The sequence below is a fragment of the Limulus polyphemus genome, unplaced genomic scaffold (genome assembly GCF_000517525.1).
Source record: "Limulus polyphemus unplaced genomic scaffold, Limulus_polyphemus-2.1.2 Scaffold1921, whole genome shotgun sequence".
Taxonomy (NCBI): Eukaryota; Metazoa; Arthropoda; class Merostomata; order Xiphosura; family Limulidae; genus Limulus; species Limulus polyphemus.
In genome coordinates, this window is record NW_013667531.1 from 1 (window position 1) to 13,468 (window position 13,468).

Below are 13,468 nucleotides of genomic sequence, written 5' to 3' on the forward strand. Positions count from 1 at the left end.
CCATTTGTACTTCTTGCCACTGTTGTTGAATTTCCTGTAGTTGCTGCTGACTTTCCTGCAACTGTTGGAAACTTTCTTCCTGTTTCCTTTATTGTTCCAGTTGTTCACACTTTTAGCCATGAGGGTGTTATAATGTTACAGTCAGTTTTAATTTCATTGATAGAGTAGCTTAAGAGTTGGCAGTTTAGTCTATTGTTAAATTATGGACAGTTAGCCCTCGATAAGCTTTGCACAAAATTAAACAGGCGTGTTTTTTATTAGATTTGAAGTTACTTTCATACTAACTTATCATTAAAGTTCCAAAAAATAAAGTAATATTATAACCAAATTTTTATAAATCCTAATAACATTTTTGAAAATGTGCCAAGCGAATTTTTGTATTTTTTAGTTAAGAAACGTACATGTGTGTTTAATCCTTTTTTTCCATATTTATTTTCCCATACTTTAAATTATAACTAGCTCTCACGCAAACACTTTTTTAAAGAACAATCCTCCTTAAACTAAATCACTATGGTAAGTTACGTGTTTATTTTATTTTTTAATATACAACGTATGAGTGGTGGTACTTTTTCACGCTAGGGCCAAGCACAAAATTGAACGGATGTTGAGCTTACAATCGTATAACAAGGTCATAGAAGTTGTGTCTTGATCGTGTAAATGCAACTTTTCATATTAAAAATACAATCTAACTAAAAGTGATGAAGAATAGAACACTCATACTTTTATGGGCTACCTGTGTTTGGTCAACAGAGGTGAATGCCGTTACTGATCGTCCAATAATTGGTATTTGTTTCAATTTTGTGTCACCGAATAGTTATGTTGTTTTTCTTGTATTTTTATTTTACACCAGTCACCAGAAATATTTTAAATAGTTGTAATGAGTTTTTCATCGTATTTTGGCTGGCATATATGTTCAAAATATGACATATTTCTAAATTTAATAATATATTATGTAAAATTAATTTTTTTACCACAGGTAGACTTCTTCAGCGATTGCATTAAATCTAAACTTAGTATTGCGTTAATTTTTCGTACTTATTGTTTAAAACTAGTCATAAGTTAAAGAGAATTTTTCTTAGTAATTGTTTAAAAAGTTATTGCTTTAAGTTTAATTTATAATGATATGTTAAGGGAAAATGTGTTTTAAGTAGGATTTTATGGAAATAATTAAATTATTCTATCGACAATAATTTAAGTAATCACAATGAATAGATTATTTATAAATTAAAATATAAGATTATATGTATAATTAATATTTTTTAAATGCAAAGCTGCACAGCGAGTTATCTACACTGTGCTCTAAAAAAAATATGATGAATAAATGAAAAATGTGCAGTCAATCTAATGCCTTGGATCATAGTGTATATGTAATATAAATGTCTAGGGGGTGTGTACATCTACATTTTGTCATTCCAGGTGTTAATTTAATAAGGCAAATTGTATTGCATTTATTTTTAAGCAAAGGAGACTGACTACAGTGCATTGTTAGCAAAAATATTTGGGTATTCGATGCAATGGGTGCATCCAGCCCAATAGAGAATTCATGTTTGCTAAGTAACTGTGGAGATATTTTTTGCTGGATGTCACCATTCCTTGTCATTTTAATGAGTGCAAGACAAGACTGTTACCAAAGAGAGCACTTTTTGACAATTGTCATTTCTATAAAAGAGTCAAAGGGGAGATATTCAAATAGAACCAAACAACAAATATATATACTCAAACACATTCCTCCTTTTATATGCATTATTTTCTGTATGTTCGTATCTTTGAAATGTTTCTTCCAATCAGTTGACAGAGGAAGTTCTGTTTTTTCATGAAATTCCCTCCCAATTTCCTTAAAGTGAATGTTTAGCACATACGAAGACTAACTGATCAATTTTGATAATGATATGAAATTTTAAGAATTGCAAAAAAAATTAATAATTTTCTTGTAATGTACTCTTAGTAAAGAATACAGTCTTATAAAAACCTTACATTAGGTGAGCTAGCCAGGATTGTATATTAGAAGTAGGCCTATATATCCATAGGGATCAAAATAGTGGACAAATTGGGAATGTCCCAAACAGCCACCCGCCATCTTACATAGGGAAACGTTTCTAGGTCAGCAATGTAAACAACAAACTGTCAACATTTAAGCTTCTAGCTTCTCCTCCCCTAACTCATCAACTTTTGCACCCCATCCTCCTCCGTCCCTGCTCACTAACATTTTTCATGAACTCCTCTACCCCCCTTCCTCCAATCCAGCTTCAGGTTTGAGATTGTGTACCACCTAATTTGATTTATTTCTCCATTTTACACCTATCATCTAACCATATTCTGTGACAGATTTTTGTAAGTTTAGGAATCAGGATGAAGAATTACACCTACCTTAAGCAGCGAATGAACTCTTGGCCTTGCCTCACTTTGAACATTTTTTCTTCAAGAGCCACTAATGTTATTCAGTTAACCACAGAGGCAAACTGTAGGGGCATCTGATTGGGATAGTTGGTCAAACAGTCTATGGTTTGGCTTCACCCACAGGATTCCTTGAAATTATTTAAAAAGGGGACCAAGGGCTCTGTAGCTTACCAGCTAAGTGAATTGAAGGCAACTGCTGGATTGTGTGCACAACCTTGGGTTCGACCTTTCAGGGTAATCTAAATACCACCCACTATTTAAAAGATAAAACTGTCATGACCTTTGTTCTTGTATGCTGTTGTCCAGATTTCTGCTGTCTGTAACAGATAACAACAATATAAAGTTAATGATCTTAATTTCAAATATATTGCATTTGTTGAATGTACCATTTCATTTTAAAACACTTAAAAGATTTTCCAAAGGATAAATTAACTTTATCTCACTTAGGATCCTCAAAATAAGATGCATGTTATGTTGATCACACACTGCCACAAACTGAGGTGGAAATAATTAAAGTTACTTTCTTTATGCTTATCTCACATACATTACCTTTTGTAAATGCTGTAGCAAGTTGAAGATTGATGGTTCAACACCATCGTGTAGCCAAGTTGCTTGACCAATCATGTCAAAATCAACACGTGTAAAGTTGGCACTGCAAACCAAGTCCCAATCTTTAGGCTTCCAACTCTGATATCTTTTCATGAGAAAAGTCCAATATTTCCTTCTTTCACGATTTGTTGGGGAACTTAGTAAAACAATTATGATAGAAAGTCCAATGTGGGTGATTTTGGATTTCTCTCTCTTTCACATGTATCCAGCTAAAAAAGGTAGATTTATTTACATTTTTGTTAATCTTCATATGAAACAAATATAATATATAATATAGTCATACCAGTGAATGGATAATCTATTCCCTTTGCCAAAACATTGCGACATATGGCAAGGGCACATTCAGTTGGCATTCTGACCTGTAACCATTAAGAGGCAACATAAGTCAATAAATATTATGTCCATAGACCTATTCATTGATACACTACTTTCCTATAAACATAAGTATTTTCAGTGATAATATTCATGATAAATATAAGGAAATATTTTCAATTGTTAAGTCTGACTGGGATGACTTCATATTCGATATGGTATTGGTGTGACTTCACTGTAATCTGGATCATGCTGACTGGACGATAATGGACAAATTCTCTAATATCAACTAATAATATCTGCATAAATTGCACTTAAATTTTCTTATGATTAGTTCTTAGTTATAGTTTTATTTTAATAGTTAAAAAACCATGGCTCACATGAAAATAAACAGCTTATGTAACATCAGAGGCAAGATTTTTTTCAAAATACACGAAAATCAATGTTTTCCTACATAAAATGGCATCTGGAAATGACACCAAAACAGGATGTGTGTCCACCCTAGTTTATTTTAATCTCTATGTATATATATATGCACAATTGTAGTTGTAGTGAAAATAGTGTAGAGATTACAATCACGATATATAACCATGTCAACTGATTTTGATAAATGGATAGAGAGGGGTGAATGACTTGGGCTAAAAGATAGTGATCTACTAGAGTTTGTTAAACAAAAACAAGAATTAGAGTGATAAGAGCACAGGCAGAGAAGAGAGGAAGAAATAAGAAAAGGAGAGAAAGGAAATAGGGAGAGAGATAATAAGAGCACAAATTGAGAAGGAAGAAAAGTAAAGAGAGGACAGACTGGAAATAGAGAGAATAAGAATACAAATTGAGAAAGAAGAAAAAGAAAAGGAGAGATTGGAAATAGGGAGAGAGATAATAAGAGCACAAATTGAGAAGGAAGAAAAGTAAAGAGAGGACAGACTGGAAATAGAGAGAATAAGAATACAAATTGAGAAAGAAGAAAAAGAAAAGGAGAGATTGGAAATAGAAAGAATAAGAGCACAAATTGAGATTGTCAAGAAAGATGAAGGACCCAGGAATGACAATGGAGTCAGTGCCAGTCAACCCAAGCTGCCCAAATTTGATGAACAGAAAGATGATATGGATGCTTTTGTAGAGAGATATGAAAGATTTGCCCAAAGTCAGAAGTGGGACAAAGGCAACTGGGCTGTCTATCTCAGCCCATTTCTCACAGGAAATGGCCTAGAAGTGTATGCAGACTTGATGTCAGAAGATGCCATGGACTATTACAAGTTAAAAGTGGCTTTGTTGAAAGGTTATGAACTTACAGAGGAAAGCTTTCATTGGAATTTCAGAGAAGTCAAACCTGACACTAGAGAAACTGTATTTCAATTTGTGACACATCTATGGAGATACTTTACAAGATAGACTAAAATGGCCAAGTGTGAAAAGAGTTTTGAGGGACTGGCAGATCTATTGTTCCTAAAGGAGAGAGCACCAAAAGACATGGACGAGATGATCAAGCTAGCAGAACAATGTATGGAAGCCCATGGAGGAAGTATAACTGGCAAGTCCAAGAAAAACCAGTTACAGTTGAAACCAGGGGTGACTGAGCTAAAACAGGATCCCCCCCCCAAAGAACTCAATTGACAAAAGAGTGAAGAGATGCCATATTTGTTATAAAATAGGGCACACTGCAAAGGAGTGCAAGCCCATCACCAACAAGTGACAGCAGAAATATCAACATAAAGCAGCTGGAACTACCTACATAGATGGTGTTGGCAAGAAACAACAAAAGAGTGACTATCACCGTGGATGCTGCTGCCAGAAGAAGCAGAAACAAGACAACTCATCAGATTCACCACAAGAAGAAAGTGCTATCTCCATAATTAAACAGTGCACAACTGATCATCATGTCAAATTAGCAAATGGATCATTAGTGCTGGTAGTTATCAGAGCATATGACAAACATTGGGAGGTACCAACAAAATACAACATGCCAGTAGGTGATGGCTATGTCAGGGACAAGAAAGTGAAGGTACTATGAGACACTGGGTGCAGTAGTGAGATCCAGTCTAGTATCTGACAATCAGATGATGGGCAAGGTATGTCTTATTTGTGCTGATTGATGGGACAGTGAGAAAGTTTCCCATACCAAGAATACAGGTGGACACTCCATACTAGATAGGATACCTTGAAGCTATGTGTATAAAGGCAATCTATGACTTGGTGATTGGAAACATACCAGGTAGTGGAAGTTTGAAGGAAAACAGAAAGGAGACTGATAAGGCATCTACAGTCATCATAAGAGCTCAAAAAAAGAAAAGCAAGCAAGGCATCAAGTCTCTGCAAGTCTCAAAAGGTGACATCCCAAATGTAGGTCTACAGGAACTGAATTAAACACAGAAGAAAAACCCCATCACTGCAGAAACTTTTGGACAGTGCCCAAGAGGAAATTGAGCATAAGACAAAGGAGAAAGAGACTTGCAAAATAGAGAACTGGAAAGGAGTACTATACCAGATCTATCAGAGCTGTTCTACTGGAAAAGTTAAACACATCAAAGGCAGTCAAAAGCATTTTAATGATAAGAAGGCCAATGATCGATATTTCAAGGTCGGACAGAAGGTCTTAGTTCTGCTATCTACAGCCAACAACAAACTCACCCTACAGTGGAAAGGACCTTTTAAGGTGCAGAAGTGGTCAACGGAATAGACTAGAAAGTGAAAGTTGACGGGAAAACCACACCAATCTATTGATGAGTTACTTCCAGAGGGAAGAAGACCAAACAGGTGCAGCTATCGAGGCACAGATTGACATGGCAGGTATGGTTATCATAGATGTAGAATCAGAAAACAGTGACTTTGTCACAGAAGATGAAGACCTACTGGGCCTATGCCCATTGGGTAGATCTGAGATGTACAAAGACTACAACATGCAAAGAGAGATCAACAAGGGAACTGCAAATGTTGGTGCAGACCATATGAGGAGACTTCGTATATGAACTGAGAACAATCTTGTATATAGTAAGAAAAAATTGCTAAAAGTTAATTATTTTAAAAGCAGTAGTTATCACAAGTTTCGTTTATGTAACTGTACAAGTTGTATGTTATGTATGTAGTTTAACTGTTGTAGTAGGCTTTTGTAATATTGTTGATTTCATGTGACTTGAAGTTTCTAAGCTTTTCTCGTTACATATAATGTTACTGGAGGGCTAGATATTTATAGATTTTTCTGTTGCATGTAATAAATACATGCAAGTAGAAAGAGCAAGAAGGGAAGTTAGTGAAAGTAAAAGTGAAGTTAGATTGAAGTTTAGCCATAACAGAAAATTCCTAAAGTGAAAGTATCACAGTTTGTAAGAACAGAGATGTAGAAGAATAATTGATCTTGTTGATTGGGTTCTAAAGCAATTGAACCAGCCTGTGTGGCCTTTTGACAAAAAAAGAAAATTATTTAAAGCTCTGTATTCAACTATGGTAGACAATATTGGAACACATTTTTTTTACATATGTTTGACTTGTTTTAAATACATATTATTTTAAAACAAGTGGATTGTGTGTTGTCCATTTATTATTGAACTTTATCACCAACAAGTCACAGATGCCTACTGTAAAGAATTTGGCCTCTATATACTCCTAAAAAAAGCATTTTGATATATAATTTTGTTTTATGATACACTGTTCAGGAGATGCAGAGTGTGATATGCAGACAGATATTTGAGTATTATATGTATATAATATATCCTACTTTAATATTTCTTCAAATTTGAACTCTTTTTACACTGCTGTAAGTTCCTGTAGGCCTTTTTTACAAATGACTTTAATTAATGTAAAACAAACCAACTTACTTGAACAAAGTAACCAAGATAGCTAACAAACTGACTGGTTTACTCTCCATCTGAAATCATTTTCCACAGTTCATGCTATCTCATATTTATAATCTGGCTTTGAGTATGCCAGAACACTATTTCACATGCTTAGAGTTTTCTAAATTCCAACATTATAAACATACTTTATAACACTGTTCCTTCCTTAATTGTGAAGCCCTCTGAATGATACTAATGCTAAAAAATAAAATATTACCATAATTGTTTATTCACCAACTATTTTTGGTGGTTTTCTTTTTTAAGTTCCATGGTATGCAGATTGGATGGAGTCTTGTCCTGTTGCTAAGAGAATTCTTCCTGAGTAGTTGGTTGGGTGAATCACTGGTGGCTACAAGTTAAAGATCTTCTGGATGTATTTTTGACAGAAACTTGGTTCCTCAGCAGTCTGAGTTCCCACTAACAAGTTCTTCTCTGGAGTTACCCACTTGGTTGTTCTCTGACTGACTCATTTCCCAAGGTGATTATGGTGGATGACCTTTGGCTTAGATCACCTCTTCTCTGACCACCTATTTTGAAATTTGTACTCTCTTATGTTTATTCATTTCATGTCATCTCAATGGAATACAGTTTTGTCATATTTTACAACTTTTCTGGATAAAATCTTGAACAAAAATCTTTATTTTTCCGATCCAAGACATAATGGAGTATTTGGTTCTACTTTGTCCCTGTCACTAGATGGCCACCATCAATGTTTCCACAAAATATTCGACCACCGATGTAGTTATTGTCATGCAGTGGAAAAGGATTTCCTGGTCATAGGCTATGAAGTTGAAGCTAGCCTAACCTTGCATCCATGTCTCTTTTTGGTGCCAGTTCCCAAAATGCACTGTTCATCAATGTTAATTCCCACACATCATGAGGTACAGAGATAATTTCTATAGTAAGTGTAATTTCTAGCTTCTTTTTTGCTGGAACTTTATGTCCACTTACTGTTCACACCAGTACCTTCTTTGTCTCTGGGGATAATTTCTCATCTTACATTAAAAAAAATTGGGACAAATAATTGTAGCTGTGGAACTAGTGTCAATCAGCATACTACAAAGTTTTCAATTAATTACCCCATTGACTTGTGGACAATTTTTCTAAAATAATGAAATCCTTTCCTTATTTGTGATAGATGGAATACTTCCAACTGAACTTCACCTCATTAATCAAAACTAATTGTTTTTTTATATCTAGCTCTTTATTTCTGGATGGGTCCTGTCTCTCTAAGTTACTAACAGCTGTTAATTTCTTAGTCTTGGCTGTAATGACCAGGTTTCCCACTACTGTAGCAGTTACTTCTTTCCAGTATCTTCTGGGAGTTCTTATTCCATACTGGCTTTGATCAACAGTTCCTTGCAATATATCATTTCAGATTGCACTTGAAAAACCTATTTTCTTGTGGTTTGATTCTTCTATTCTTTGCAACTATCTGTCTGATTAATTATTTTATTTCTTTTAAACTATTGTTAGGGGGAGTTGATATTTTAATACTACCTGATCAGTTGATCTCATGACTTTGGAATTGTGTCTTTAGTTATTTATTAGCAACTTTAATGAATTCTAGTTCCATCACTGATTGAAGATTTTCCTTTAAGGATGTACTCCTACTCTGCTTCAGCCTAATTCTCATATCCTCATCTGCTGTCGTATCTATAAATTGATCTGATCACGTGTCAAGAATCCATCATCCCCTAAGGAGCACCCATTTCAGGTAAGATAATTGGTCAAGGCTTTCCAAATCTTCTGCAAGGTCAGGTATGGTCTCTTCTTTTGTTAGTTCCCTGTTTGAGAACTTTGTTCTGGATACTTTGGTGTAATATTACAAACATCTTGGATAAGGCTACTACTAATGCTTGATAATTGTTACAATTCTCAACTGGAAGGTTACTTCATGTTGTCAAAGCTGGTCCTTTCTGATGGGCAGTAAGATGGATGGCTTATTGTTCTGCCCATTCATTTTGGAAAATATCTCAAATTGAGCCTGGTATGACTCCTATGGTACTTTGCCATCATAGAACATTGGTTTCTTTATTGGCTGATGTTGAACTGGCCAGCTAAATTCTGGGACTATATTTGGTAGTGTTATGGCTGGAATATTCCAGGAAGGTCATTCAGTAACATATAGAACAGTAGTAGTCATGATAGATGAAGGCCGAGTAAGTTCTCCCATTCCATTTTCTGTAGTAGATGATGTTTTCATTTGAAACTCATGAGCCTATTATTATTTACTGAAAATTATGGTAAGTTTTTGTACTTACAACACTAGGATCAAGGGTTTTGTGGTATTGCATGGATTCAAACCTGGCTCGCCTCCTTCGAAATCCAGAACATCACTGCAGGGCCAACCTGTGCCAATTAACAAAAGGCTTGATAAAATTATGTAAATTTTTTAGAACATTTTCCCTACCAAAATTACTGTACTAGAAGCTGCTAAAAGGAGGTTAGGGCCTTAATGAAAAACCACAATATGAACCACAGCTGAAGAATTAATCTACATTTGCATATTTACAGAATTTTAAAACTACTTTCAAGTTTAATCCAAATTTGTTATTTCTATTTTCTCGCAGGAATCCTTGCCCAGGATGCATATGAAATATTCAGTAAGAAAGATAACAGTTACATTGTTGCATCATACGTAAAATATATAGAATCAGCTGGAGCAAGAGTCGTCCCCATATTGTAAGTCTAGTTCTATTTAATATCTTGTAGTGTTTTTAAGTTCTTTTCAATATTTTATAGTTCTATGTAATATGTTTTTGTAAGGGTGGAGGTTGGGAGTTTAATTAGAAGAAATGTTAGGGTGATTTCATTTCTACTTCAAGAAATTTAAGGGTAACTGCCTTCCCACAACTGACTATAGACAGTGAAAGGATCGAGATGTTGTGGGTGTAAGCACTCAGCTTCATACCCTTATTTGATTTTCCATGACAGCTGACTAGATTAACATTGGAATTTGGATTTTGTGTGATATATGGATATCCCCAACACATTTGGGTGTTACTGCCACAGGCATTATCCGTTATGACAAGAAGTTGACAACCTGGACCGATGGAGGTAGTACGAAATTTAATTCATTATTGTTTTATAGTGCTGATTTAATTGCTTATTAACAATTAACATAATCAATAGTTTGTAATCTATTTATATGTATATAGACTCACACACATACATACATCAAAACTACCATTCTGTTCATTTATTTCTATGTTATTCAAAATTTAGGCTTATTTCTAGACCTCAGTTGACCTTACAAATCTTTTCTTGGCAACTTTTAACAGGAACTTTAACATACTGGCATTATCCAGGTATCGCTAGTGTGTGTTGTAATCAACCAGTCATAGCAACTTAGAAGTTGACCTTCTAAAGTTGTTAACCTGACTTTCTGATGTGAATATGGTCAATATTTTCAAATTCACCTTTATGTGATTTCTGGAAATTATTGAAGTGTCCTTTATATGTCTTTATGCTCTGTGTCTCTACCTTAGTGTAGTTTTATTTCAGTTCAGTTCAAGTCTTCTGTAATGTCAGTCAGAAAACAGACCATAGACTTATCTAAGGAGGAAAATCAACTGTTTATGTTGATGTTTTATCATTTTTCTTATAGTTATGTTTATATTTTCTGTTAATAGAGCCAAAGCTAAGTGTAGTTTATATTGTTATTCCTGTCCAGCCTGGGTCATTCTTTGACATAAGACAATCCTTTCAATGCTGGACTACTGTAGTGGCATAAAAATGTGAAAAACCTTAAATGGAGAGTGATAAACACCAAATTCCACAAATGAAATGTGAGTAATGTTAGTTTACTCGCATTTACGTTCATTTTACCACACAATTGCAGCATTATCCAGCCACCTTGATGATCTATGCCTTTCTTTTATCGAGTTGTCACTGCTTGCAAGTTAATTCCTTCAAATTCTTCTTAACTGTAAAGCCAATTTACTCATCAGAATTTCTTTAAAAATGAATAACATATGTAAATATCAGTTTAAAAAAGACAATAAAGTGTCTGTATAATCTGTAACTGGACAAAGTACCAGCACCACAAACCAATGATGAAAATTACCAAATAAATATTAAGCTTACATTATGCAAGACAAAAATCAAAGTTAGGCTATTTGGAAAGTAGTAAGTGTTAGATGTTAACTGGTACAATAGCCTCCATTAGGGATTTCCAATCTCCAGTTAACTTCAAGATGCTAGAGAAAAACTGTAATACACACTACTGAAGATCAGTGATAATGAAGAATAAGTCTGAATGCTTAAATGACATCTAAAATAGACCCATCAACAGCTGGTTGTAGTAATAGTAACCACACAATACCAGTTGGAAAGCTAGAAAATCTAAATTTTAGACTATAGATCTTAATCAGAAAATACATCCAACCAAGTGCCCAATGACAAAATTAAGATAACAGTATTAAAATTTGTTTGTTTAGTGTAAAGCTATGCATTGAGTCAGGGTGGTCCAACGACAGGCACCTCAAGAAAAAAAATTGTTGGGAAATTTATCTTAAGAAAGATGAGAAATGTTTTTTCTTTAACAACAACTGCAGAAAAAATTTTGAATGACTTGAAAGGGAAGCATAAGAAACAAAAATGTGTTTTAACTAAGTAAATAAAACCTCAAATTGCAAGTCTTACTGTATCATACTAGGTCTCTCTGATGCTAGTGAAAGATAAAAAATATCATTTAAAGATGGGAAATTTGCAAAACATTGTGCAGTGAGAATGGCACATGCACTTGATAAAATGGCTGGAAATTTTGAAAGTGTATCATCTCATCATACTTTGGCAAGGAATGTTAGTGAAATAAATGAACATGTTTCATACAAACTAAAATTTATTGTTCAGAAATGTAAATACTTTTCAGTAGCCTTAGATGAAAGCACAGATATCAGTGACATTTCTCAAATGCAGATTTTTATCCTTACTATTGATGAAGATTCCTCAATACACAAAGAATGTGAGGATGCAACATTTGGATAGCAGTACAAAAAGATCTGACATTTAAACAGCACTTGTCTATGTTATTAATGAATATGGTGGGTTTCAGAATTGTTCCTGCACTGTGACTAATGGTGGAAAAGCAATGACTGGCAATAAAGTGGGATTAGTCTGTATGCTTAAGAAAAATGGAGTGGATATTATCACTGTTCACTGCATTATACACCAGAAAACCAGGAAGCATTATGTGGGAAGATTTTGAAGAGGAATGATGTAATGGGTAGTATTGTCAGCATAATAAACATCATAAGAGGCAGTAACAAATCCCAAAGACATAGGAAATATATTTTTAGAAGTGAATGCAGAATTTTGTGATTTGCCATTACACTCGAATATCAAATGGCTAAGTGCAGGGAAGTGTTTCAGCATTTCTTGTGTCTCAAGAAAAATTATTTTAACCATTTCTCTTCTTGCTGTAAATTGTTGGCAGATGATAGCACAGCATACTTTTTGACCTTTGCAGAAAAAATTGAGTTTGAAGAAACATTTGAGAACTTCTCACATTAAAGCCAAGTCTTGAGCTGCTTAGCAACCCATTGTAAATAATTGTTGAGACGCAGCCATAAGATTTTCAGCTGAAATTATGTGAGCTGTAATCTGACCCTTTTTATTAACAAAGAAAAATGAGAGTCGTGATAGTTTCTAGATGTTTGTTTCCAGAAAGCATTTCCCAAAATCATGAAACTTTGAACTCAAAATGCATTCAATGTTTGGAAGCACATATAATTGGGAAAGCACTTTTTCTATGATGAAGCAAGTGAAATAAAAAAAAATGTGGAACATGATGGGTAATGACACACTCAACACATGCCTTTGACTTGACTTCTAGCATTGAAATTTATTTTGAGTCACTAGAAAAGCTTCACCTCCATTGTTCTCATTACTATTTATATAGTAGGTAAGATTAAAACCAAAATAATCTTTATTCAAATGAAAATTATTATCTCATTCTTTCTGGTAAAGATAAGGGTCACCTCTATGGTCTCACTAACAGGAAAATGACTGAAGTTAGAATAAAACTTAATTAAATGTAAAATGAATAGGCAAGGTAAATGTTAAATGACAACATCGTATCAAAGTTTTATAATTATGTGATCTTATTAAAAATAGTATATGTAGCCCATAAAACTAGGTTAAGAGTATTTTTTTGCCTGCAACGGACTATCTGCACTCTTTCCAGTGTGGAGAATCAAACCCCAGATTTTAGCATTGTAAGTCCATGAACTTACCTCTGACTCACCGGAAGATAATAATATAACTGAATTATACAACCCTCTGTATAAGTTGACAATATAACCTCCTATCCC

At 34.2% G+C, this 13,468-nt stretch overlaps 1 protein-coding gene across 2 annotated transcripts in view; it reads left to right on the plus strand.

The window, feature by feature from the left end:
• Positions 1-596: 596 nt before the first annotated feature.
• The window catches only part of LOC106465362 (gamma-glutamyl hydrolase-like), a 43,328-nt gene continuing 30,456 nt past the window's right edge, over positions 597-13,468 (plus strand). For both annotated transcript variants that reach the window (XM_013925582.2, XM_013925583.2), the window contains exons 1-2: positions 597-783; positions 9,725-9,836. In XM_013925582.2, coding sequence (XP_013781036.1) covers positions 699-783; positions 9,725-9,836 — 197 coding nt within the window. In that variant the 5' untranslated portion in view covers positions 597-698. The remainder of the gene's footprint in view (positions 784-9,724; positions 9,837-13,468) is intronic.